Here is a 13,864-nt window from a genome sequence, read left to right as displayed (position 1 = left end):
ACGGTCAGGAATGCGGTAATGGGAGACCAGAACGTAAACGCCCGGTCACAAAGTGAACCGTACAGTCCAAAAAAAGCTTGCCCAACCTAAGGTCGCGTCACTTCCAAAGCCCGTTATATTCCAAAAGCCTTGAGCCCAGTTAACACTACACATAAGCGGATTAAATCACATAACAAACATGATAAAAAAAAACACTGTTCAAAAATACCCCTCAGGAGATATTAACCCTTGATTCCAAGATACTAAAGGAGTCCCACTGAGACCCTGTATTGTTCATGTAAGTTCTCAGGAACAAATGAGTTACATTACATTCATGAAGAGGTAAAATGAAACTATCTTACTGGAATCCACGCCGTGGACCAGGAACACGGCCCTTCAAGTGTGATGGATAGTAGCATCGCCTCCGCCATGGACTTGAGAGAAGAAAGCAGGCAGCGAAGCAAAGTTCGACAACGCCGATAGCTTGTGGAGTTGTTAATATAAGTCGGGATGGTTTTGCAGAAAGACTCTCCCTACATCTCCGGACTCTAACTTTCATCCAAGCCCTCACTGAGAGACTGACAGGATTACTTAAAACTCCTGTTTCATGTCGAAAAGTACTACCCTCCATAAGAGGCAAAAAACAACTTCTGACACTTCTCTGCCAACCTCCTGGGACGAAAGGCAAAGAATGACTGGGGGATGAGGGGAGTGGCAGGAGTATTTAATCCTTTGGCTGGGGTGTCTTTGCTTCCTCCTGGTGGACAGGATTTTATTTCCAAAAAGTAATGACTGCAGCTGTGGAGTCTTTCCATTTATGAAGAAAATAAATATTTTAATATTTACAGTCCCTTTAAGTAAATAGCTTTTAATTTTAACTTACGTCTGCCTACTACTACCACCTGAGTAATATGAATAATCTGCAGAGTGCCACAGGCAGTTGGATAGCCGACAGTACCACACTGGTGCTTGCCACTTGTGATATTTCTAACTTTATTATCCTGAATACTACACCATGAAGAGGCTTTTTTTGTAGAACTAAGCTGCTTACCTGACCATAAATGTATAATGTCTAATTAAAATTCTACAAATATTCACTTGATATATGCCACCTCCACATAATCTTAACATGGCACACACATAGATGAGGTCCCCAAGTCCGAATGATAAGAATAACTGCTTTCATCTTAAAAACATTATGAAAATTGAGAACACATGATGAGAATATTTCTCATGTTATCCCAAACCAAACAGACAAATTGGCCTCTGCACAGATGACAGTGCAATGTGATTGCAGAAAACGCCTGACATGGTGTACTTGCCATATGTTAACTACCAGTTTAGGATGACACACATCTGTTGAGATTAATTTTCAGAGACAATTTAAGGTAATTGTGGTTTCCATGGGGCACAAGCAAAACTGATATGGTCTTGTAAGATGTTCACAAAGAAACTACAATAAAAAGTGCCAACCTCACTATCAATAGGCAAATTCTTGAACAACAAAAAAAAAAAAATCTGCATGTGCGTGAGAATTCGGACTTCTTGCATGGTTTTCAAAATATGTTGTGTATGGAAAAAAATAATCTGGCAAAACTTGCTTTGCAAGCTGCAACTCTGATTTAGCATAAGGGAGCTTTTGGAATTGCTTCTCTGGTATCAATATACTGAACTGCAAAACCCCTGGTGATCTGATCTTTGCCAGGAGATGTAAAAGAACAGGGGCCTCTTTTTCTTTCCTTGAGAAGCGTATCGGGCATTAGCATTGTCCTACGCCTCAACTTTCTATTGCGAGAGTCAGCCTTTATATATACTTGTGGTAAAAGTGAAGACCGTGGACATGTCTATGAACAGTCACTAATAAGAAGCTACTAGGGATCTTTACAATCAATGGATAAACATTTCTGTCTTTAGCAATTTTTTGCTGTCACTATCTGTGTACAGATGTTTGAGAATGATTTGATCTATTTGGATCGTTTCCCCTGACTGGTGTTATAGCTTGTTGGGATTTCTGATGGAGAGCAATAGATATATTGATTTGTAGACTATGGATTGTGGGTTTGGAGTAGAGAGCAATTATCTATATCATTTTAATTAGCATAATTTAATTGAGAGCAGTTTACTTTCTATATTTTTTTAAATGTTACATTTTATATAGTTGATACATTTAATGTGAAGGTAAACTTTGGTGAATGAAAGCTAGTTTTTTAAAAATACTATTAAAAACAGGGGCACTTTCATTCATCAAAGTTTACAAAGCAGCCGTTTTGTTAAAGAAATTACATTTTTTTCTTTGTACTGCTACAGCATCTTCCCCCACCTAGAGATCTTCTATTCACACGTCAGCAATGACTAATCCGGCTTCCTCCAATCACAGCATGGCCTCAGACAATGACTACCCTGGGGGGAAAGATGTGATTGGAAGAAGCAGGATTAGTCATTGCCGACGTGTGAATAGAGGATCTCTAGGTGGGGGAAGCTGCTGTAGCAGTGAAAAGAAAAAAAAGGTAATTCTTTTAACAAAATGGCTGCTTTGTAAACTTTGATGAATGAAAGTGCCCCTGTTTTTAATAGTAATTTTTAAAAATGGGCTTTCATTCACCAAAGTTTACCTTCACTTTAAGGGACTCCTTCATTTAAAAGATAGAATAAGAATATTCATGTTCAAGTGTATATTATCAACGACCATCTTTCTATCTTTTTCTATTGTTGGGTATATATTGCATTCAAAAAAAGTGCATGTGTGTAAACATTTGCTGAAAATGTTCAATATCTGGAAGGATTGTACAAAGACAGTAATTCTGCAGTACATAACTAACATGAATATTAAAACTTTGCAAGTGTGTAGCATTAAGTAGTAATCTTCTTATGCTTCATTGTGTGAATTAATCCTACATTTTCTAATGTATAAATAACTTATTCATTAGAAATCTAAAACAGTCTAAAATTCCCATTTTTCTGTGTTGGTTTTAAAGTTGAAAGTAATCTTCTTACTCTTTCAGCTCAGCTATTGAAGCTGAAATCCTCACATCATGGCCCAGTAAGTAAAGAGATGTAATTAAGTCACTCCACTGGACTAATTCTCCAAGCGGCCCTCCGCTAAATGCATTTTCGGCAATCTTGAATCCAGACTCCTTTGTCAATAGACCCAGATGAACAAGGATCTGAAAGAGAATGCCATGTTATATGAATTTGTATGATTACAGAAACATGGTTTTTAAATAGTTCAAAGTTTTAAGAAGGAGGACATTGACTCTAGCAATAGAGTTAATATTTTCCAAGCATAAATTAATCAAAATAATTAAAACATTAAAGGAATACTAACACATTTCTTCTTTCATGATTCAGATAAAGCATGACATTTTAAGCAACTCTCTAATTTACTCCTATGATCAATTCTTCTTAGTTCTCTTGCTATCGTTATTTAAAAAGCAGCAATGTAAATCTTAGCAGCCAGCCCATTTTAGGTTCAGCACCATGGATAGCGCTTGCTTATTGGTGGCTGACATTTAACCACCAATAAGCAAGCATAACCCAGGTTATTAACCAAAAATGGGTCGGCTACTATGCATCACATTCCTACTTTTTAAATAAAGATAGCAAGAGAACGAAGAAAATGTGATCATAGGAGTAAATTAGAAAGTTGCTTAAATTTGCATGCTCTATCTGATTCATGAAAGAAAACATTTGGGTTTAGTGTCCCTTTAATATAAAATACTCATAATATATATATATTATATATATATATATATATATATATATATATATATACATACACACACAAACACATACATACATACACATAAAATATATACAAACACATGCATATACATACCAAGGTGAATAAAAAAAAAAAAAATCAATGGAAAAAATAAAAAAAAATGATTTTTTGTATTTAAATAGAATCTTTTTTAAATAAAATGCTTTTTGAGGAGAATCTATCTAAAATTATATTACAACCCAAAGGCTATTCACCCTAAAATAAGGATGAGGCATGTAACATTTACAAAACAATTTTTAAATTAATTCCATTTATAAATTTGCAATGTTAATCTATCCCAGAGGTCTCGCTAAGATTATTTTGGAATTTTTTTCTTTTTAGAAGATATCACATATTCTTGGTTTTGTAGTTCCAAACTATGCATTTGTGTCTGTAGAAATAACATGCCTCTCCCTCACAGCAAAAAGGTTATAAAAAAAAAAAAAAAAAAAGAGTTGAAAAATAGATCTTAAAGGGACATAAACCGAGAATTTATTTTTCCTGATACAGACACAATTTAAAAAAAACAAAAAAACTATTTACTTATTTTATCAAATTTGCTTCATTCTCTTAATATCCTTTGATAGGGGAGTAACAATGCACTAATAGGAGCTAGCTGAACACATGGGTGAGCCATTGACAAGAGGCATATGTGCAATCACATATCAGCACCTAGCTTCCAGTATCTAAGTATGCTTTTAAACAAAAGGATACCAAAACAACAAAGCAAATTAGATAATAGTACAAAAGCAGATTAAAAAGTTGTTTAAAATTGCATGTTCTATTTGAATAATTTAATTTTGACTTAACTGTCACTTTAATTAAATCGTTACCTTGCAATTCAATGTACACAGAATCAACCCCTTACTAAGTTTCAAATCCAGAATCAACCCCTAAGTATCAAGAAGTTTAAAGAAGATTGTTTGGTGTGGAATAGATCTGCAGTGTAAGCAGGAAGGGGCAAGTAGTGAAAATGAAGGAAGAAACCTATCCTATTTTAGTTAAATAAAACTAAATTGTTATTAAGGTAATGATTATTTTTCTCCTTTCACTAAAATGGAGATGGAGATATTTCACTAACAATTTCATAATTATCTACGTATTTCTAATAGTATATAACTAAATCGGTAATTTTCTGATATAATTGGAAAAATAATCTGAAAAGTTATTATTCTAAAAGTGAAATCTTTATGTAGAATACCATTATTTAAATCAGCTAGTGATTTAAATTAAATCAACATATATACATGCAATTGTGCTTTTCATAGAGGAAAACTTGTTCAGAGGAAAATTACATGGTATTTCGAGCTGGACTGACCTTGATGGACGGGATCAGACTGATATACTTCAGGAAAGTTTCCCTCTGTGAAAATCACAATTGGACTAAACCTGGTCATAGGACAAGCCACTAATCGGTTCTTCGTTCCTGCCAGACTGCTTCTCTTTCTGTATGTATTTGTAATATGACCCTGGGGAAAGTCTCCCTAAGGGTGATTGGGGAACCAGTCATGGACTGCTTGCCTAATGTGCTCAGAGGGATATGGCTGCATCTCAACGACGAGGCACAACAGGAGGCCGAAATGATTGTCTGAGGTTGCCATTTCCCTTGCTCACAGGATAATTGCCTATTTCGGGGCTGGACTGACCTTGTTAGACATAATCAGACTGATATACTTCAGGAAAGTTTTTTCTCTGTGAAAAGCACAATTGGGCTAAAAGAAGCTACTCCCAGGTGGAAACCGGGTCAAAGAACAAGCCACTGAGCTGTTTCTTCCTAGCAGACTGCTTCTCTTTCTTTGAATAAAACAACAAGCAAAGGCACTATTAAAGGCAGTCCCCAATCTAATGTTTCTAATTCAGATAGTCAAAATAAAACTACCAAATGATTATCTATGATTGGGAGTGGTGTTTTGCACTAGAAATGATAGTTTGATCGTGGGGAAAAAGAAGAGATTCCACCAAAGAATGCAATTTCAGCACTCTATGCCCAGACTATAAAGGCAGAAGGTGACTTAAAAATAAAACAACTTTTATTGACTAGTTAAAATGGGAAAATAAAATGTAAAAGAATATAAGGAAAATTAGTATTGGTAGTAGTATAATTTTGTGGCTTGGTTTCTAATCTTATAAGACGTTAAAATAGATAATCTATGTGCTCCACAAAAATAGAATTCACAATAAAGGCACCCGCAAATTTTGATCGTCATAGAGATGTAAAGCCACTATATTTAATTGATCACTTGTCTGATTACATTGATAGTCACTTGAATATATATCCTCTAAATATATCATGGAGTGAAATGTATGTTGTGCTTAAACACATGTAATATAATATCCAATTATTAGAATGTATCTATTAGGATTGTAACATACTTATCAAACTGTGCTTGATATAGAAAGTTGCCTAAGTAACTTCAGCGTGGACACAAGATAAAATATGTAGTCACGTGAGCCGCTGGGCTATACTATTGATACATATACTAATTAGGAGTTACAAATCCTATGTATTTGGATACAGCTTGAAGTCTATAGCGATAATAGCGGCAATGTCTAGATATTGACTATCTGGTCCAAATAATAATATAACTGTATATTGATTATAATGATATAGACACTTAAACAGGTACTTATGGTCGGCAGATTCACCACTGTTCACTATTATATAAATTTGTGCTGCAAGATAGTGTGCATTAAATAGGGTTCTATACAGTATAAGCTGCTAATAGTATCTACTATGAGCGTAGTTTGGTAAAACTATTACACAAGTAATTATTGTGGTTAAGCTGGAGCTGGCATGTTATGGTGACTAGATGTGCTGAAATTGTTGTGTATATATATATATATATATATATATATATATATATATACACATACACATATACACACACCGATTCAAGATTACAGATCCTGAGTATTCGGATACAGCTTAAAATCGAAAGCACTTATAGCGTCAATGTCTGAATGATATCGACTATCTACTCCAGATGTTACTATGTGGATATACAGGTGAAACTCTAAAAAACTAAATTTATGCATACCTGATAAAATTCTCTCTTTTGCGATGTACCGAGTCCATGGTTTCATCCTTACTTGTGGGATATTATGCTTCCCTACAGGAAGTGGCAAAGAGAGCACCCACAGCAGAGCTGTCTATATAGCTCCCCCCTTAACTCCACCCCCCAGTCATTCGACCGAAGGCTTAGGAAGAAAAAGGAGAAACTATAAGGTGCAGAGGTGACTGCTTTCAATAAAAAATACTATCTGTCTTGAATAGACAGGGCGGGCCGTGGACTCGGTACATCGCAAAAGAAAGAAATTTATCAGGTAAGCATAAATTTTGTTTTCTTTTGCAAGATGTACCGAGTCCACGGTTTCATCCTTACTTGTGGGATACCAATAACAAAGCTTTAGGACACGGAGGAAGGGAGGGACAAGACAGGAACCTAAACGGAAGGCACCACTGCTTGCAGAACCTTTCTACCAAAAATAGCCTCGGAAGAACCAAAAGTATCAAATTTGGAAAATTTGGAAAAGGTATGAAGCGAAGACCAAGTCGCAGCCTTACAAATTTGTTTAACAGAAGCATCATTTTTAAAAGCCCATGTGGAAGCCACCGCTCTAGTAGAGTGAGCTGTAACCCTTTCGGGAGGCTGCTGTCCAGCAGTCTCATATGCCAAACGGATGATGCTCTTCAGCCAAAAAGAAAGAGGTAGCCATAGCCTTTTGAACTCTACACTTTCCAGAATAGACAACAAACAAAGAAGATGTTTGACGGAGATCTTTGGTTGCTTGCAAATAAAACTTCAAAGCACGAACCACGTCCAAGTTGTGCAACAGACGTTCCTTCTTAGAAGGATTAGGACACAGAGAAGGAACAACAATTTCCTGAATGATTCCTGTTAGTAACAACCTTAGGAAGGAATCCAGGTTTGGTACGCAAAACCACCTTATCAGCATGGAAAACAAGATAAGGTGAGTCGCATTGTAATGCAGATAGTTAAGAAACTCTTCGAGCTGAAGAGATAGCAACTAGAAACAGAACTTTCCAAGATAGAAGCTTAATATCTATAGAATGCATGGGTTCAAACGGAACCCCTTGAAGAACATTTAGAACTAAATTCAAACTCCATGGCGGAGCAACAGGTTTAAACACAGGCTTGATTCTAACTAAAGCCTGACAGAACAACTGAACGTCTGGAACATCTGCCAGACGTTTGTGCAGTAGAATTGATAAAGCAGATATCTGACCCTTTAAGGAACTAGCTGATAGCCCCTTCTCCAATCCTTCTTGGAGAAAGGACAAAATCCTAGGAATCCTGATCTTACTCCATGATTAGCCTTTGGATTCACACCAATAAAGATATTTACGCCATATCTTATGATAAATTTTCCTGGTGACAGGCTTTCGAGCCTGAATCAAGGTATCTATGACCGACTCAGAGAACCCACACTTAGATAAGATCAAGCGTTCAATCTCCAAGAAGTCAGTCGCAGAGAAACTAGATTTGGATGCTGGAACGGACCTTGAATCAGAAGGCCCTGTCTCAGTGGCAGAGTCCATGGTGGAAGAGATGACATGTCCACCAGGTCTGCATACCAAGTCCTGTGTGGCCACGCAGGTACTATCAAAATCACTGAAGCTCTCTCCTGTTTGATTCTGGCAATCAAACAAGGAAGGAGAGGAAATGGTGGAAACACATAAGCCAGGTTGAACGACCAGGGTACTGCCAGAGCATCTATCAGTACTGCCTGAGGATCCCTTGACCTGGACCCGTAACGAGGAAGTTTGGCATTCTAAAGAGATGCCATCAGATCCAATTCTGGTGTGCCCCATTGCTGAATCAATTGTGCAAACACCTCCGGATGGAGTTCCCACTCCGCCGGATGAAAAGTCTGGCGAATTAGAAAATCCGCTTCCCAGTTCTCCACTCCTGGGATATAGATTGCTGAATGATGGCAAGAGTGAGTCTCTGCCCATCAAATTATTTTGGTAACCTCTATCATCGCTAGAGAACTCTTTGTTCCCCCCTGACGATTGATATACGCTACAGTCGTGATATTGTCCGACTGGAATCTTATGAATCTGGCCGACGCCAACTGAGGCCACGCCTGAAGCGCGTTGAATATCGCTCTCAGTTCTAGAATATTTATCAGGAGGAGAGCCTCCTCCTGAGTCCACAATCCCTGTGCTTTCAGGGAATTCCAGACTGCACCCCAGCCCAATAGGCTGGCGTCCGTCGTCACTATGACCCACGCTGGCCTGCGGAAACACATTTCCTTGGACAGATGATCCTGTGACAACCATCAAAGAAGAGTCTCTGGTCTCTTGGTCCAGATTTATTTGAGGAGATAAATCTGCATAATCCCCATTCCACTGTTTGAGCATGCAAAGTTGCAGAGGTCTGAGATGCAAGCGAGCAAACGGAACTATGTCCATTGCCGCTACCATTAAGCCGATTACCTCCATACACTGAGCCACTGACGGGAAGGAATGGAATGAAGAGCTCGGCAGATGGATAACATTTTTGATTTCCTGACCTCCGTCAGAAATATTTTCATGTCCACCGAATCTATCAGAGTTCCCAGGAAAGGAACCTCTTGTGGGAGGGAGAAGTGAACTCTTTTTTACGTTCACCTTCCACCCGTGAGATCTTAGAAAAGCCAACACGATGTCCGTGTGAGACTTGGCTAGTTGGAAAGTTGACGCCTGGATTAAGATATCGTCCAGATAAGGCGCCACAGCTATGCCCCGCAGCCTTAGAACCGCCAGAAGGGACCCTAGCACCTTTCTGAAAATTCTGGGAGCTGTGGCCAACCCCAAGGGAAGAGCCACAAACTGGTAATGATTGTCCATAAAGGCGAACCTGAGGAACTGGTGATGATCTTTGTGGATAGGAATGTGCAGATACGCATCCTTTAAGTCCACGGTGGTCATATATTGACCCTCCTGGATCATTGGCAAAATAGTCCGAATGGTCTCCATCTTGAAGGATGGGACTCTAAGAAATTTGTTAAGGATTTTGAGATCCAAAATTGGTCTGAAGGTTCCCTCTTTTTTGGGAACTACAAACAGATTGGAGTAGAACCCTTGCCCCTGTTCTGTTTTCGGAACTGGGCAGATCACTCCCATGGTATATAGGTCTTCTACTTTTGTCCGGTTTGCAGACAATTGAGAAAGATGGAATCTCCCCCTTGGGGGAGAATCTTTGAAATCTAGAAGGTAACCCTGGGTTACTATTTCTAAAGCCCAGGAGTCCTGAACGTCTCTTGCCCAAGCCTGAGCGAAGAGAGAAAGTCTGCCCCCTACTAGATCCGGTCCCAGATCGGGGGCTACCCCTTCATGCTGTCTTGGTGGCAGTAGCAGGCTTCTTGGCCTGTTTACCCTTGTTCCAAGTCTGGTTAGGTCTCCAGACTGACTTGGATTGAGCAAAATTCCCCTCTTGCTTTGCGGCAGGGGAAGAGGTAGAGGGACCACCTTTGAAGTTTCGAAAGGAACAAAAATTATTTTGTTTGGTCCTCATCTTATTCGTCTTATCCTGAGGAAGGGCATGGCCTTTCCCTCCAGTGATGTCTGAAATGATCTCTTTCAGTTCAGGCCCGAATAGGGTTTTACCCTTGAAAGGGATGGCTAAAAGCTTAGATTTTGATGACACATCAGCAGACCATGGACTTAAGCCATAACGCTCTACGTGCTAAAATAGCAAAACCTGAATTCTTTGCCGCTAATTTAGCCAGTTGAAAAGCGGCATCTGTAACGAAAGAATTAGCTAGCTTGAGAGCTAATTCTATCCAGAATATCATCTAATGGGGTCTCAACCTGAAGAGCCTCCTCCAGAGCCTCAATCTAAAAAGCAGCTGCAGTAGTTACAGGAACAATGCACGCTATAGGTTGGAGAAGAAAACCCTGATGAACAAATATTTTCTTTAGGAGATCCTCTAATTTTTTTATCCATAGGATCTTTGAAAGCACAACTGTCCTCAATAGGTATAGTTGTACGCTTAGCCAGGGTAGAAATAGCTCCCTCCACCTTAGGGACCGTCTGCCACGAGTCCCGCATGGTGTCTGATATGGGAAACATTTTCTTAAAAGTAGGAGGGGGAGCGAACGGAATACCTGGTCTATCCCACTCCTTAGTAACAATGTCCGAAATCCTCTTAGGGACCGGAAAAACATCAGTGTAGACAGGAACCTCTAAATATTTGTCCATTTTACACAATTTCTCTGGAACTACAATATGGTCACAATCATCCAGAGTCGCTAAAACCTCCCTGAGCAACAAGCGGAGGTGTTCTAGCTTAAATTTAAAGGCCGTCATATATGAGTCTGTCTGAGGGAGCATCTTTCCTGAATCAGAAATCTCTCCCTAAGACAGCAAATCCCTCACCCCTACTTCAGAACATTGTGAGGGTACATCGGATACGGCTACTAAAGCGTAAGAAGGCTCAGCATTTGTTCTTAACCCAGAGCTACTGCGCTTCCCTTGCAACCCAGGCAGTTTAGATAAAACCTCTGTGAGGGTAGAATTCATAACTGTGGCCATATCTTGCAAGGTGAAAGAATTAGACTCACTAGAGTTACTTGGCGTCACTTGTGCAGGCGTTACTGGTTGTGACACTTGGGGAGAACTAGATGGCATAACCTGATTTCCTTCTGTCTGAGAATCATCCAGCGCCAAACTCTTATAAGTCAAAATATGTTTGCAATTTATACACATATCAGTACATGTGGGACACATTCTAAGAGGGGGTTCCACAATGGCTTCTAAACATATTGAACAAGGAGTATCCTCAATAACAGACATGTTGAACAGGCTAGTAATGAGACAAGCAAGCTTGGAAAACACTTTATTCAGTGAAAAAACAACAATTTTAAAAACCGGTACTGTGCTTTTAAGAGAAAAAAGGCATACACTATCTGCAAAACTGCTTAAAAATGCATCAAACTTATCGAATTTTTTACAGCAGATTCACCAGGACCCTCCGGTGTTGTAGCTTGCTGCTTGTCAAGAAAAAACAACTGCGCAACTGAGGCGCAAAATTAGGCCCCACCCATCTCACTCAATGTTTCTAAGGCCTCCCAAAAACACACAAAACGTTTTAACTAGCCATGTGGGGTCTAAACCCCCCCCCCCCAAAAAAACAAAAACAAACATGTACCCTCAAAGTTGTCAATCAAAAACTTAACAGCACTCCTAGTACACACAACCGTTCGTTCATATCATTCAAACTGAGTGTCAACCATAATTTCAATTAGCCCTTATGCAAGCTTAGTAATGCCACTATAAGTCTAGGATTACTGCTTACCCTTACCCTCGTGGGGATACTGTCAGCCTTTCTGAAATATCACAGTCTCTCCAGAAAAAATGACTGAACATACCTCATTGCTGTATAGCATAAAAAACATTCCTCACACTGAAGTTTTCCTGTACTCCTCAGCCTCTGTGGGAACAGCATTGGATCTTAGTTACAAATGCTAAGATCATCATCCTCCGGGCAGAAATCTTCACCCATCTCCTGCCTGAGAGTAAATAGTACACACCGGTACCATTTTAAAATAAACTCTTGCTTGAAGAAAATAAAAACTAACAGTTTATCACCTCTTTCACTTTACCCTTCCTGCTTAGAGCCGGCAAAGAGAATGACTGGGGGGTGGTGCAAAAGAAATTAGAATATCGTGCAAAAGTTCATTTATTTCACTAATGCAACTTAAAAGATGAAACTAATATATGAGATAGACTCATTACATGCAAAGCAAGATAGTTCAAGGCGTGATTTGTCATAATTGTGATGATTGTGGATTTGGGGTTTTCATGAGCTTTAAGCCATAATCTCAGAAAATTAGAATATGACATGCAATCAATAAAACAAGGATTGTACATAAAACAATATCGGACCTCTGAAAAGTATAAGAATGCATACTATATGTACTCAGACCTTGGTTTGGGCCCCTTTTGCAGCAATTACTGCTTCAATGCGGCGTGGCATGGAAGCTATCAGCCTGTGGCACTGCTGAGGTGTTATGGAAGACCAGGATGCTTCAATAGCGGCCTTCAGCTCTTCTGTATTGTTCGGTATCATGTGTCATCTTTCTCTTGGCAATGCCCCATAGATTCTCTATGGGGTTCAGGTCAGGCGAGTTTGCTGGCCAATCAAGCACAGTAAATCCCACGGTCATTGAACCAGGTTTTGGTGCTTTTGGCAGTGGTAGCAAGTGCCAAGCTGGAAAATGAAGTCAGCATCCCCATAGAGCTCGTCTGCGGAAGGAAGCATGAAGTGCTCCAAAATCTCCTGGTAGACGGCTGCGTTGACCCTGGACTTAATGAAGCACAGTGAACCAACACCAGCAGATGACATGGCTCCCCAAATCAACTCAGACTGTGGAAACTTCACAATGGATTTCAAGCATCTTGCAGTGTGTGCCTCTCCATTCTTCCTCCATACTCTAGGTCCTTGGTTTCCAAATGAGATGCAAAATTTGCTCTCATCAGAAAAGAGGACTTTGGACCACTGAGCAACAGACCAGATCTGTTTTTCTTTAGCCCAGGTAAGACGCTTCTGACGTTGTTTGTTGTTCAGGAGTGGCTTGACAAGTGGAATACGACATTTGAAGCCAATGTCCAGGATTCGTCTGTTTGTGGTGGCTCTTAATGCACTGACTCCAGTCTCAGTCCACTCCTTGTGAAAGTCCCCAACACTTTTGAATGGCCTTTTCCTGACAATCCTCTCCAGGCTGTGGTCATCCCTGCTGCTTGTGCACCTTTTTCTTCCACACTTTTCACTTCCACATAACTTTCTATTAATGTGCTTTGAAAAAGCACTTTGGGAACATCCAACTTCTTCTTTTGCAATTACCTTTTGATGCTTTCCCTCCTTATGGAGGGTGTCAATGATGGTTTTCTGCCCAACTGTCATGTCAGCAGTCTTTCCCATGATTGTGATTCCTACTGAACCAGACTGAGAGACCATTTAAAGGCTCAGGAACCCTTTGCAGGTGTTATGGCTTAATTAGCTGATTAGAGGGGGACACTGAGCCTAGAATATTGCACCTTTTCACAATATTCTAATTTTCTGGGGTTTTCATGAGCTGTAAGCCATAATCATCACAATTATGACAAATCACGGCTT

At 39.5% G+C, this 13,864-nt stretch overlaps 1 protein-coding gene across 1 annotated transcript in view; it reads right to left on the bottom strand.

The window, feature by feature from the left end:
- MGAT5 (alpha-1,6-mannosylglycoprotein 6-beta-N-acetylglucosaminyltransferase) overlaps positions 1-13,864 on the bottom strand; it is a 653,341-nt gene that overhangs the window by 384,486 nt on the left and 254,991 nt on the right. Inside the window, exon 9 of the mRNA XM_053712510.1 lies at positions 2,974-3,143. Within this exon, the coding sequence (XP_053568485.1) occupies positions 2,974-3,143 (170 nt within the window). The remainder of the gene's footprint in view (positions 1-2,973; positions 3,144-13,864) is intronic.

This window comes from Bombina bombina, chromosome 1 (assembly GCF_027579735.1).
Source record: "Bombina bombina isolate aBomBom1 chromosome 1, aBomBom1.pri, whole genome shotgun sequence".
Taxonomy (NCBI): domain Eukaryota; kingdom Metazoa; phylum Chordata; class Amphibia; order Anura; family Bombinatoridae; genus Bombina; species Bombina bombina.
The sequence above is the reverse complement of the archived record's forward strand: the minus strand, read 5'-3'. Positions and strand labels throughout refer to the sequence as shown.